Below are 14,715 nucleotides of genomic sequence, written 5' to 3'. Positions count from 1 at the left end.
CAGCCTTTGGCTACCTGAGGAAAAGAATGTTTGAAGACCAGGTCCTCAAATGTACCACCAAGCTCATGGTCTACAGGACTGTAGTATTCCCAGCCTCCTGTATGGATCAGAGGCATGGACGAAGTACAGAAGACACATCAAGTCACTGGAGATATATCACCAATGATCCGCAAGATCCTGCAAATCCCCTGGGAGGACAGATGCACCAACATCAGTGTCCTCGCCCAGTCTAACATCCCCAGCATTGAAGCACTGACCATACTCGATCAGCTTCGCTGGGCAGGCCACTTAGTTCGCATGCCAGACACGAGACTCGCTAAGCAATTGCTCTATGCGGAGCTCCTTCACGGCAAATGAGCCAAAGGTGGGCAGCAGAAACGTTACAAGGACACCCTCAAAGCCTCCCTGATAAAGTGCGACATCACCACTGACACCTGGGAGACCCTGGCCGAAGGCCGCCCTAGGTGGAGAAAGTGCATCCGGGAGGGCGTTGAGCTCCTCGAATCTCAATGCTGCGAGCGTGAAGAAGTCAGGCGCAGGCAGCGGAAGGAACGTGTGGTGAATCAGTGCCACCCCCCCTTCTCCCGACGACTATCTGTCCCACCTGTGACAGAGGCTGTGGCTGTCGTGTTGGACTGTTCAGCCACCAAAGAACTTACTTTAGTAGTGGAAGCAAGTCTTCCTCGATTCCAAGGGACTGCCTATGATGATGATGATGGGCTGATCTGTGTCTTAACTCCACTTACCCTACCTGCCTTGGTTCCGTAACCCTTACTACCCTTGCCTAACAAAAATCTATCGATCTCAGTTTTGAAATTTTCAATTCACCTACCCTCAAGTGTTTATTGGAGGAGAGAGTTCCAGATTTCCACTACCCTTTGTGTGAAAAAGTGCTTTGTGACATCACAGCTAAACAGCCTAGCTCAAATTTTAAGGTTACGCCCCCTTGTTCTGCACTCCCCACCAAAGAAAATAGTTTCTCTATTTACCCTATCAACCTCTTTAATCATCTTAAACACCACAATTAGATTACCCCTTAATCTTCTGTACTCTTGGGAATGCAAGCCAAGTCTATGCAAGATGTCCTACTAATTTAACCCTTTAAGCCCCGGTATCATTCTGGTGAATCTGCACTGCACCCTCCAAGGCCAATGTATCCTTCCTGAGGTGCCGTGCCCAGAACTGAACACAGTTCTCTAATGGGGTCTAACCAGAGCTTTATATAACATCATTTCCACCCTTTTGTATTCCAAGATAAAAGCCAACATTCCATTCGCCTTTTTAATTATTTTCTATACCTGCCCACTAGCTTTTAGTGATCTCTGTCCATGAACCCCTAAATCTATCTGCTCATCCACAGTTCCCAGATTCTCACCGTTTAGAAAATACTCATTTATCTTTCTTGGGTCCAAAGTGGATGACATCTCTCTGTCAAACAACATTTCTGTTCCGCTCTGTGACTCTGCCCTTTGACCTAATGCACCTCCCATCACCAGGAGCTGAGTGATTTTGTTTTTAATTCATTGGGTCTCCCCATCAGATTCGAGCTTGAACTAAAAGCATCAACAGTACACGAATCCTATCCTCTGTTCTGTCTCGGACCCTGATCCTCCTCACCCTCCTTGGCAATTTCTTGTAGGTTTTTTTCAAATCATTATCATTTGAATTGAAACAAAAGCACAAATTGTAAGACATTAATACTGCAGGCGATACAAGCAGTTTTCTAGAGGAATCTATTGCGGTGTATTCCAAGGACGGTCAGCCTGAAATTTCCCCTCAATATGTCTAAACGTTCAGAGTGCTGTCCATTGGTCCCTCTCTATCTCTGAGAGTGCTACCTATCTCGCCCTTTTTATGAGAGTCCTGTCCATCTCTGTTTCTGAGTGCTCTTCAACCCTCCCACTGTTTCTAGGAATAGGAGCAAGAATAGGTCATTCAGCCCCTCCATTCAATTAGATATAGATCATAACTCCATCTCCCCACTTTGGTCCTGCCCATCTCTTTCCCTCTCCATGGGAGTCCTGTCCATCTCTCTATGAATGCTGTTTCTCTTTCCCCCCCCCCCCTCTCTCTTTTCCTCTCCCTCTTTCCCCCCCCCCCTCTCTCTCTCTCTTTCTTTTTATGAGAATGCTATCTCTCTCTCTTTCTCTTTCTGCCCCCCTACCCCACCCATCGTCCGCATTCATGAAATTACTAAACAAAATTTCTGCTACTGATTGCGTCTGATCAATAGCTTCAACGTATAAAATACTGAAGAGGAGATGACTGAGAATCTCGAGTCAGCAGACAGATATCGCCTTAAGCGAGGCACTTGTATACCACAGTGAGGCCACTAGCTCTCAATATAACATTTAGGATTGTGCGGCAGTTCAGGGCAATGGACTTCCATTCAGGTGTGAGCTCTCTTTGAGCCAGTTGGAGGGTGGGTTGTCTGACTGAGGGCAACTGTTCCACAGGCCTAGATACATTCATTATTATAATTGGGTTACCATCGATCCACAGGGACCATGGGCTTAGAACGGCAATTGATGGGCTGGCTTGTCCCAGATTCTCAGCAACTGTATCATTGGACTCAAACACTCCATGTTCACAGGAACTTCTTTCACACATTTAAATCACTGTTTGTTGCTTTCAGCTTTTTCAGAGCCTGAAAAACCTCATGACCCCTCACCGAATATCCTTCGAGTCTCCGTTGGAGCTTTCAGCGCAAGGTAGGTCGAGGTTTTCCTGCTGTCGATATATGTTAGTCGACTGTTCAATGTTCATCACAGCAAATGTTGGGAGAATTGGGGACTTTCGACACATGCCTGATACTATTGGTGAGGTGAGAGATGAACTCATTAATGGGCTAATGAGTAGCAGGTTTGTTCTCTTTTGAAGGCTAATCAGCTGGTTCATTCCAACCCCCAAGGAAGTATTACTGAAAAATGTGGCTTATGCTTGCACTTTTTTTTTTTAATTAAGAAACCTGATCGAAGGGCCAAGGATGGAAATGCAAAATCCCTATCACAGTCATGCCAAACAAACCTATGAAGTGTAGGAGGACAATAAGGGTACAATGAGATAGGGTAGGATGCTGTTCAATGCAGCGAGAATGCAGGGAGGAGGAAGAGTGTGTAGGATAGTGTAACGGGAGCTCAGGAGGAACGAGAGTATCTGGTTAATCTAGCATCTCCACTGGTAGAACATAGGAACAGGAGGAGGCCATTCAGCCTCTTGAACCTGTTCTGCCATTCAATGAGATCATGGCTGATCTGTATCTAAACTCCATTTACCTGCCTTTGTTCCATATCCTTTGATCCACTTACCTAATAAAAATATGTTGATCTCCGTCTTGAAAGTTTCAATTGACTTCGCCTGAACAGCTTTTTGGGGGCTTAGAGTTCTGGATTTCTGCTACACTCGGAGTGAAGAAGTGCTTCCTGATTTCACTCCTGAGTGGTCTGGGTCAAACAGACTGCCTTTATGCTTGGGGAATGGCAGCCATAAAGATGGGATGTGGTAAATATATTTAAAAATGGTATTACGTCCTCCTCAGTAGTTCAGGGGGTTAATCATGGAAGTTTATGGTACAGAAGGTAGCCCTTATACCCCATTGTGTCTTTGCAGGCTGAAAAAGAGCTATCCAGCTTAATCCCACTTTCCCGCTCTTGATCCGTAGCATTGTAAGTGGCGGAACTTCAAGTGCATATCCAAGGACTTTTTAAATGTGATGAGGGTTTCTTCCTCTACCACCCTTTCAGACAGTGAGTTCCAGATCCTCCACCACCCTCTGGTGTCGACTGCACCACACAGATAGAAAATCCCATAGTCCACACTACGTGGCCTCTATCAGCATCCCTAAACTAGACCGAGAGTAAAGATCAGCCGAGGCTCCTGGTGCTAGTGAGCCCTGCTGGACGTTTGAGGGTGCAAGTTTTGTGAAGCCGAGATTGGACTTGGCCGTGACGGCTTGCACTGTGAATTAGCCTGCCAGTGCTGACTATCAAGGCCCACACGTAAAGACTGGGCACTTGGGTGAGGTACAGGAGATGTTGCCATGGAACCATACTCCAGTATGAGGTAGCACTTGCAGGAAAGAAGGGAAGAAAACGGGGGAAAAATATTACATACATAATTACAATAAGAGTTAGAAACGTATGTCTTCTACTCAAAGTGTGGCATGGGCTCAATTCTAGGCATCGTCTTTAGAAGAAGTCTCTAAAAGTTAGAAAACAGTTGGACCCTGAGTGGAACTTTCACAAGGTGCAGAATTCCTGAGTACCAAGTAATATGGGATGACAAGATCAGTAATAATTTGGCTCTCATGTTTGAATGTAATATTTTACTCTCATGATTTGATGACCATTATCTTTCATTAACCTGTTTACTGACGGTTGTCACGTTGAATTACAGGGAAGCGGATGATCGAGACGTACTTTGACTTTCGTCTCTATAGACTCTGGAAATCCAGGCAGCACTCGAAGCTGCTGGACTATGATGATATCTTGTGAGGCTGAGGAAGACTCAGAATTGGAATAATCACTTGTAACCGCTCTTATCGAGAAAGACGTCTCCTCAGTACTGGAGGCAACCAGATGACAGAGGGTCTCCGAAGAGACGGAGAAGAGGCAGAAGACATCTCTGTTGTATCTTATTCGGATGAAGAAAGACTTAACGGAAGACGTGGTAAAGAATGAAGGAGAGAGAGGTTAGGACTTTGTCTCTGAGTAGTTGGAGCAGGAATCTGAATTTTTCTTTCTGCAGAATGAGGCCAATCCAGGTCAAGACAGGAGAGCTTGGGTTATTTTTTTCATCCTAAAGTCCTTATGCAAAGTACGGGACCGACGGGTCAGCTGTTGAAACCCTGGCAAAACCACAGCGTGCCAAACCAGGTTCTTTGAAGGTTCTAACGATGGAAAATTGGAAATTATCCATGGGCGCGGCCTGGAGCGTCCACGAGATGTTCTTGAGGACCTTGGTGTAGAGACCGGTTTCGTTATTAAAACAATAGCTAAAGATTTTATTGAATATAGGTACATTGGATTTTTAATCAAATAGTGGTAATTATAAGAGTTATTCGGTAAGAATGTCGCAGTAGTTAGGAGGATATTTCATCTATTTGAGAATATGACGCAGTGGATTCCCATTAACATTGTTTTCCGTCAAGCAGTGACAACAAGCATGAAAGGAACCAATTCAATGGTTCACAAAGTTCAAAGGTCGATTCTCCAGGCAGAAGCATCATAGGGTACCTTTCTGTGATGAAGTAACCTCATAGTCTTTACTTTGTTGATTGCAGTTCTAACATCCTTGTGTCTAATAGGTGTGAGAGTAGTCGTAACAGCTACGTAAGTTTTATTGTGTTTTAAACAAACGTGGCTGAAGGTGCGACATCATAATCATGAAGAATCCAGAATGAGCTTATTGGGTAAAATTATGAATAAAAGTATTGACTATGAAAGAAGCTGGGTGAAACCTATTGTGATATAAGCGTCATTAGATCCATCATGAATACCAGCAGCATTGTTTTTACCTGATTGGAGAGTCTTTGTTGTCCAATTCTGGATTCATCTCCACTCCAGGATAGATCTGTTGCACTAGCGAAGGTCTGAATGTGAGCTATTGACTATTATTGATAGATACACTGGTATCGATTGCATTTAAAGATTATTTATACTCCACTCCATTAAATTGTCATGGCAATTAGTAGTAGTAAAATGGCTGCTTGACATCGCCATGGAGATCTTTTAGTGTTGCGATTTAGGCTAGGTTGTCTAGGTTAGAAGATGCCCCTTTACTCAAGATATTACTGTAGCCCGAAGCCTTTCAGTAAAGAATATTCTAGCATGTATTGCCATGTAGTCTATGCCATTTGAAGGGGAACCACTCAAACTCATTTTCATTCAGCTACTTTCAGGTAACTCCTTCAATTCTTGTGATGGGATGTCAGACCGTTTTAAGCAGTAAGGTTTCATTTTCTGTCACGGTGAAATATGCCAACAACTTGGCTAATTTCAATAGCCAAATTGTTCCTTTTGTGTTCCGGGATGGATGGAGGGGAGACATCAATGACTTTAACCCTCCGAGGCCCAAAGGGTTCCACTTTCAGGTTTATGAGCACCAAATGGATTTTTCAATCACAATTTTCTCAACATAAACCCGTAAATTACATGGTGCGATATTATCGTGCAAACACTTAATGTGATCGTATCAGATGATTTTTTTTTTCACTATTTAAAGGGACTAACATTCAAAGAGGTAATTTCAGATATACACTTCAAGTGTTTATGTTAATAAAGCTCAGCCTAATCACGCGCCATTAGTCAGTGAAACGTGTCGTCTCCATGTAATGGAATGCAGTGGGAACAATGTGTTAATGCAAGAATCGCAGGTTAATTATGGATGAGGAAAGCCAGTCAGCCCATCGTAATGAATTCCTCCAGAAGCACTCGACCATTCGCCATTTCAGTGTCTGCTTGGTTCTTGGATTGATTCCAGGGATTTCTTCTGTGTGTGTGGGGGGGGGGGGGGGGTCCATTCCAAGTATTGATCACTCCGTATCATGAAGAACTTCCTGATAATCAGACTTGGGGGTTGAATTTCCTCAGGGGTTCCCCGTTGTGACTTCAGCATAAGATCCACCGAAACCCTGGAGAAATGACGTAAACAATGCTTACCTCATTTCTCCAGGTCTAGCTCAGATCTTCCATCAGAATTACGCAAGGCAATCGGAGACACATCCCCCCCCCACCGCACCCAGAAATTCAGTCTTTTACATTTACCTTTTACTGATTTCAACCTGTGGCCGTCTGTCCCACTGTCGCAGTTTAATTAAAATTAAAATTGCAGATTTAACTTGTGCATTCCCTTAACTGTCCCGTCTTGTCAGAATCCGCCGTGGCTCAGTGGGTAGCACTCTCGCCTCTGTGTCAGAAGGTTCAAATCCCACTCTAGGGACTTGAGCACATAAATCTAGGCTGACACTCCCAGTGCAATGCTGAAGGAGCACCGCACTGTCGGGTGTCGTCTTTCGGATGAGACGTTAAACCGAGGCCTCGTCTGCTCTCTCAAGTGGGTGTAAAAGATCCCACGGCGCTATTTCGAAGAAGAGCAGGGGAGTTATCCCTGGTATCCTGGCCAATATTTATCCCTCAATCAACATAACAAAAAAATCAGATGATGTGGTCATTATCACATTGCTATTAATGCGAGCTTGCTGTGTGCAAATTGGCTGCCGCCTTTCCTACATTACAACAGTGACTACACTCCAAAAGTACTTCATTGGCTGTACAGCGCTTTTATACGTCTGATGGTCGTGAAAGGCGCTATATAAATCCAAGTCTTTCTTTTCTTTCCTCACCTCTTACAGTACTCTCTAAAAATTGGGTTGCCACCTCCAGTTTAGTGACAGTCCAGTTATCAGAAGTCCAGTAATCGTTCGCGTTTTAAAATAAGTACATTTTTCCCCACCCATTTCCATGTCTCATGAGTTATTGATGCTTGTCATCAACATTGAGGCAGACCTCCGAACTCGAGCCTTGCTCCCACAACCCCCGCCCGCCATATTCGTTGCCCCCATCTAGTTTTAGCCTTGACGGAGGTGGCAACGCTACCTGAGAGAAAGGAGAAATGTAAACATTTTATAAACTGTGTGGATGTTTTAAGATGGTGGTCCAGAGTTCTCTCATTCCATTGCTGCCTGCATTGAATGGTGGGCAACAAAAATAACCCCCACGGCCTACTGCCGCTCAACATTGAGGCCTGTGTGGTTACTACGATCATATCTTAATGGATCTATCCTTGCATTTGATGCCGCTTTTAAACCTGATGTTGAGGCAATGGCCTGAAAGTTGCTAGAGCCTATAACAATCCCTTCACAATTGAGTTGGACTGTTTTTGCAAACCTGAGTTTTTATTTATTTACCTTGATCTCCAACATTAGGCCAACTCTGGTGCAGGTTAAGCGCAGGGTAAGAGGTAAGTGGATGAGCTTACACATTGCTTCAGATGAAGTTATAAGCCACCAGAGCGCATGTGAGCCCAGGAAGAAGATCCCTCATGGTCACTCCCACCAACCCAGTATGAATTGTAATAGATAGAGTAGTGTTATTTGGAATAATGCTAGCCTGTGTTTGATTACTATATTTGTTTTGGAGGAGGGGAGGCAGTTGTTATGGCAGACTTCACATCTTCACTGATCAATCAAATTGGTGACGTGAGCCTAGCAAGATTGAGGATTAGCGGGAGATCTTGTACTTATAATCAGTATAATATAGAGATATAATCATTTAAAATACATGCACATTAAGCCAAGAGTAGATGTGAGCCCTCACAGGCAAAGCCCAAGAGTACAATTGTGGCTGTTTGACTAACTGTTGGGGCAGAATAATTTTTTATTGATTAAACTAGATTGGTAAGAACGGAAACCCATTAAATTCTCATTATGAAGAGTCATTCGTGTTAAAGTACTGGCCTGAGGGATATCGTGATGAGTGTCTGTGTATTGCTTATAACACACCCGCCTTGAGTTGCTCTTGATATCCCAACGGCTTGATGTACAGCATTAAGAATTTCTGTGGGTCACATTGAGCAAAGATTTTTGTAGGTTTGGTAAATGTGACGGGTATTTGAGGGGCCAAACATTGGCTGGAGGGTTATGGAAGGAGGAAACTGAATTGATTTTTAAAGGCCTTTGTAACCGAGGGGCAGTAGATTGGAGATGGCAAGTCAGTGTTGGTCTCACTACACACTTTGCACTTAAATTCATGACAAAAAAAGCTCATCCAAGAAAAGGTCTGAGCAAGGCGGAAGGGTCAAACGTGAAGACCCTGCATGTCTCTGCCCCTCAGCTCCCGTCACCAGCGGGGAAACATTATCTGAAATGAAGCTGTGGTCTTTTCCCTGGGTACCAGTGCATGCTTAATGCGTGGTGGTTCACCGGGCTAAAATACCGTTATAAAAAAACTTTGATTTCCCCACTTTGGTGCAGACTGTGCTTTACAGTGAAGGCCTGCTTGTTGAACACCGATGCACACTGGTATCAGTTGGCAGGGAGTGGAGAAGGACCATCCTCTCCCACACAGATGACAGCTCCTCAAATTGGTTCCAAGGATATCCTGTGCAGCACAAGCGTTACTGTTGATTGGGGTTGGCAGTGGGCCGTTATAGTGCTGTCTTTAGGTTTATTGAGGTGTATTGGCGACAATACATGAGCGAAATCTCACATGTCTGCATGATGCTCTTAATTGGTCATCTGTAATGGCTTCAACCACAGCCGTCACCAGTGAATACAGCTCCAGGTCCTCTCTCTCGAGACATAACCTAATTTTGGAAAAACAAAATCTATAATTGCACTGCTCGATGCTTTTCACTGTTGAAATGAAAAAGGCTCAGCACTTCTCCTTCACCCCCCCCCCCCCCCAAACCTCTTAACCATTCCCATCTCCTACTCTATACTTTCTCCCCGCACACTTTGTAAAACACTCTGAGATCTTCTAAACGATGGGCCCTGTATAAATCCATATTGTTGATGCACCCGCCATTACACTTTATTTGAAGTCCTCGTGACAACATCGGCAACAGTCCCCATGGAAGCTATCTAGATAGGTTGGGTTTCAGTTGGCTTAGATTGTTTATGCTATGACGTATGAAAGTGAGCATGTAACCCCAGTCACGTACTCCGTCTGTATTTGCGTTTGACGTTACAACAGGAAGCAAAGTGGATTGGCTTCAAAGAGACGGATCAACTCTTGTATGATTTGTCTTGGCTGCAAGCCCTTGGTCAGTCCTGCTTGTTGTACAGGGAATCTATATTGTGCAATACTCAGGTCACTTGTTAACAGTATTAATTGATAGTCATTAATAGGCAATATGAGTGTTAACTACCGTAGAGAAAATGGCATAAGTTTTGATCTAGTGACATGCTAGGGACGCTGCTCCATGTGCAAGCACCAGGTCTCAATCTGACTGGACTGCAAGTTCAAAATGATTTGAACAACTGATTAAACATAATTAAACTGCTGGCCTTTGGCTCATCCTAAATAAACAAGTTAGTGTGGGGTTGATGTTCTGAAGCTGGGTTTTCATTGTGAAGTACCTCAGGCCTCTGTTATTGAAGAGAAGATCCTAAATAACAAAAAAACTGCATGTCTATAGCTCCTTTCATGACGTCCGGATGCCCCAACGTGTTCTACAGTCAATGAAGTACTTTTCAAGTGTATTCATTGTTGTAATGTAGGAAAGGAAACAGCCAATTTGCACACAGAAAAGTCCCACAAACAGCAATGAAATAAATGACCCGATAATCTGTTTTAGGTGTTGGTTGTTGGTGAAAACTGCGGTTACATCCGAGCCAGGGTGTCCCTGGAGATGGAGTATACGGTGTCCACCGGTACGCTCGCGGCCTTCCGCGAGACGTGGGCGCCGGAGGGACTGGAGTGCATCATCACCCTCGGCAACCAAATTTTAATTTGATCATTTAAGTTTAAAGTTTAATTTGTTTTATTTGCCGGTTTTAATGCCCCTGCCCCCCTTTTAGCCAGGGGGCACTTGTATAATTTCTGTTTTTAGTGCCCTTAAAAAAATTTAAAAAAAACACCGGTGAAAACTCCTCTGCTCTTCGAAATAGTGCCATGGGATCCTTTATATCCACCCGAGAGGGCAGACGGGGCCTCAGTTTGACGTCTCATCCAAAAGATGGCATCTCTGACAGTGTGGCACTCCCTCAGCACTGCACTGGAATGTCGGCCTAGATTATGTGCTCAGGTCTCTGGAGTGGGCCTTGAACCCACAATCTTCTGACGCAGAGGCGAGAGGTCTACCCACTGAGCCATGGCTGACAGCAAATGCCAATTTAACATTCTCCATCCCTGAAGGCAACGCCTCATCCTGGGATACGTTGCTTGCCTGTTGACATTATCTTGGTCTCAGCAGCGGGGTTTGTTTGGGATATTAATAGTCCTTGGGCTCCTAGGTCCTTCATTTCCGTACTGTTAATTGACTCTCGAAGCTGGGGGTCTCTCGGATTGAGTGAAAGATGTTGAGCCCCTGTTAGCGCCAGCATGCCTGCATTGTCTTTGCACAGATGGCAGAGTTTGTATCTGGAGACTGCGGTCTAATACTGGAGGGCATCGGTAGCTATCCGTCATTTTCAGACGCGTGATAAAACAATACAAACATCTAACCACTGCCCCCCCCCCCTTAAAGAAACAGGAGAACAGGTGAGCTTAGAGCCAGTTAGCAGGGTCATTCAGTTAGTGTGATCAAATGGACACACCAACCCTGCCCCTTTAAAATCCTTTTTAAGCTTCATATCTGAAGAGTGATCGTGTCTCTTTAATTGTGCCGAAATGGTCACCCGACCCCATTAACTTCTCCCCCTCGCCCCCTGCTGCTGTCAGAGGGGGGTTATTGGAAGTTGGCACAGCTGACTTGCTACTGCGTTCCAAACTCTTAGTGTCACGCGAGTGCCCCTCGCCCTGCTGGATAAACTGCTGACTCACACATCACACAGGATGGCGGAGGCTGACGCCAGTGATGGGTACTCTTTCATATAAATAAGTGAAGAATCATTGTTTTGCCAGGTTGCAGTCCTAGTGTACAGTATATAAAGAATTCACCTCGTGAGATTAGTGTGAGATGGTGATAATTGAGTTTAGGTTATTGATTAGCAGGTGTTTAAATCTCAGTACATTTAAAGGCTGCTCAACCTGACCATGTGCAATGGGAGGGTGCATACTTCACCTGCTGCTTCAGGTAAGAAGGGCTCGGCTGGGCTGAATTTACCAGCTTTAAGATGGCACGTCTTGTGTCGGAGGCCAAGTTACGATTTAAACCACAGTTGATATTACCAACAAGTTCAATGCACTACAAAAAAAATCTTCCTTGTGTTAACTCCCCCGTTACCCTTTCCCTGAATTCCCCTTCTCCTGTTAACCGAATTCCCTTCCCCTGAAACTCCCTTTTCCCTTCCCCTGAACCTCCCTTTCACCTGTCTCCGAATCCCCTTTCCCTGAACCTCCCTTTCCCTGGCTATTTTGGGACTGACCCATGGGTGCCACAGTGTGATCCCCTGCGGTAAATCCCACTAATTTCTGCACACATTGCATGCAGTGCAATTTGCTGCCCAAATACCATGACTTCAGATCAAGAAGTCGCAGAGGTGGTGAGAATGCCGGGTCTGAGTTAGAACACGAGATGAACCACATGTTAAAAGAGTAATGCCAAACACTGGAAACTCTAAACATCGCGGCGAAGGACACCTCTCTGACTCCCTGTGTCCTTACAACCTACACTGTGCTTGGAATAGTAGGTTAAGAATAAATCATCCTGATCAGGCTTCTGGGATCAGATCCTTTGAAATGACTCTCTCGGCACAGGAAGGTGCAATTCAAACAACGTGTAAACTGATTCAATTTCACTGTGCACCTTCAGCCTATCATAAACCGCTGTGGGTATCATAAACCAATATCATAAACCAACACATCATAAACTGATGTGGCACAGTGCTGGTTAGAAGAGTTTGTTAATTGGCATTGTCCTGGTTAAGTGTTTGATAATGCTAGTTAGGAGAGCTTGATGTTTGGCACCGTGCTGGCCAATGATGGTTTGTTATTTGCCATCATACTGACTAAGAATAGTTTTTGATATTTAGGATGGTGCTTGTTAGAAATTTGATATTTGGCATAATTCTAGTTAGAATCAAAGAAATTTTCAGCAAGGAAGGAGGCCATTTCGGCCCATCCTGTCCGTGCCGGCTGACCAAGAGCTATCCAACCTAATCCCACTTTGCAGCTCTTGGTCCGTAGCCCTGTAGGTCACGACACTTTAGTTTGGAGAGCTTGATTGGTGTGGTGCTGGTTAAGATAGTTTGATGTTTGGCGTGGTGCTGGTTAAGATAGTTTGATGTTTGGCATGGTGCTGGTTGGGAGAGTTTGATTGGCGTGGTACTAGTTAAGATAGTTTGATGTTTGGCTTGGTGTTGGTATTACGGTAGTTTAATGTTTGGTGTGGTGCTGGTTAAGAGAGTTTGATGTTTGGTGAGGTGCTGGTTAGGAGAGTTTGACCAGATCTGCCTTTCTTTGGTCCTTTGCCATGTGTCATGTCTGAGCTTGTTTCAATTTGCCTTTATATAGTTTCTTTAAAGCACAGATTTTCTATTTTATCTCAGTGAAATAACTGTGTTGAACACTTGGAGCAATAAAGTCACACTGCAGTGCTGGCGTTATGAGAGATGGCTCCCTCGCTCCCCTGTACAGGCTGCACTCATACCAATCCCACCACTTATTATTTGTACTGTGATTGCAAAAGGAACGAGGAGAAAGCACGTAACCTGGTTAACCAGGAGGGGGAACGGCTCTAACCGGGGACATATAGGTCCCAACTGGGTGGTTATTGGTTGGTTAAACCCTTTGCTGAAATCCTAGTCCTAGGCTGTGTTGAGTTTTTCAGCTCTCTGTCCCGGTGACAGACCCTCAGGCTTGGGAGGGTGGACATTCTGACAAATCACCAACAAAAACCCAACTCCATCCAAAGCAGACTGCCACTTTGAGCTAGCTGCAAGGTCTTGGCCAAATTCTACAATCTGGCTGGATTCAATTTGCAATTGTACCTTTTCAACATCTTATTAATGTTAATCGCATTTTGCAACCGCTCAGAACAGAGTTGATTCCAGTTTCAGCCAAACATTCCCATTCTTCCCTCTCTTGCCCTCAATGTTGATTGCTACAGGTTGGGCCCTGGTGTCAGCCTGCTCTGCGCTGCCTGAAAACATGCTCATTTTATCCGCTCGCCTGCGTCCAACCACTCTCTTCCTTAGCTTCAAAACAATTGACATTTCTTCACTCTACCCCGCACCCGCTACTTTGTTCTTTTGCCCATCCCCTGTACCCTCGTCCCCTCTCTACCCTCCCTCCTACATTGATCAGTTTATTTTTCTCCAGTTGCGGTTTGGTGCAGGCAGTGTTGCTTCTCTAGTCCATGTCTTACAATGAAAGCATCCAGCGCTTTGTGAGGCAGACATTTAATGTGTGGAACCTACCAACGTGCCTCATTGTTCGGAAATCTGACGCCAAACAGGTGTCCCAATAGTCACGCCTCATCTCAGCTTCTCGCCGAGTGTCAGGAACGCTCAGAGGACTCCAGAGAAACCCAGTGCAACCTGGCGAGAGATGAGCGATCAGCCCCTTCCCCATTGAACCGCCATCTCATGTAGTCTAGTCTTCCAAAAACAATACAATGTGTACCATTTGCAAAAGATTAGCCGTAAGAAATAAAAAATGCAGCCAAACCGAAAGGTCCTTTTGCAAAGTGTGAGCATATTGTGCAACATTTATTCATTTTATAAAAATGAGTTATAATGCAGCCTGACCAGGCCAAGGGACGCCATCTCCCTCAACCCCGCGTCTTTTACCCACCACTCTCTGATTAATATAGAAATGTAAAGACAGTGGTTTCCTTCTGGACCTCTAAAGCTCCGCACTTTCTGTATTTAACATTCGATACCAAGTTGAATAATCTTTATCGTTTTACAGTTTCAGGATGTTATTTAATAAACTATTTTGAGAAAAAATATTTTTTTGCTGGCTTTTATTTATTGCTTGTCTCAGACAGCCGTGAAATGATGATGCTTTGAGCAGTTCAGCGAGTCAGACACTCAACTTCCTCCCCTTCCAACATGACTATAGAAGCTTTCGAAGTGCTTTGAGACATCCAGAATCTTTGAATCCATTTATA

The 14,715-nt window shown here is 44.5% G+C and overlaps 1 protein-coding gene across 1 annotated transcript in view; it reads left to right on the top strand.

Annotated features, from left to right (window-relative positions):
- The window catches only part of nsmfb (NMDA receptor synaptonuclear signaling and neuronal migration factor b), a 98,952-nt gene extending 84,437 nt beyond the window's left edge, over positions 1 to 14,515 (top strand). The window contains 2 exon segments of the mRNA XM_070862860.1: positions 2,636 to 2,711; positions 4,396 to 14,515. Of these exon segments, the coding sequence (XP_070718961.1) occupies positions 2,636 to 2,711; positions 4,396 to 4,493 (174 nt within the window). The 3' untranslated portion in view covers positions 4,494 to 14,515.
- The last annotated feature ends 200 nt before the right edge of the window (positions 14,516 to 14,715 follow it).

Source organism: Pristiophorus japonicus, chromosome 20 (assembly GCF_044704955.1).
Source record: "Pristiophorus japonicus isolate sPriJap1 chromosome 20, sPriJap1.hap1, whole genome shotgun sequence".
NCBI classification, from domain to species: Eukaryota; Metazoa; Chordata; class Chondrichthyes; family Pristiophoridae; genus Pristiophorus; species Pristiophorus japonicus.
The sequence above is the reverse complement of the archived record's forward strand: the minus strand, read 5'-3'. Positions and strand labels throughout refer to the sequence as shown.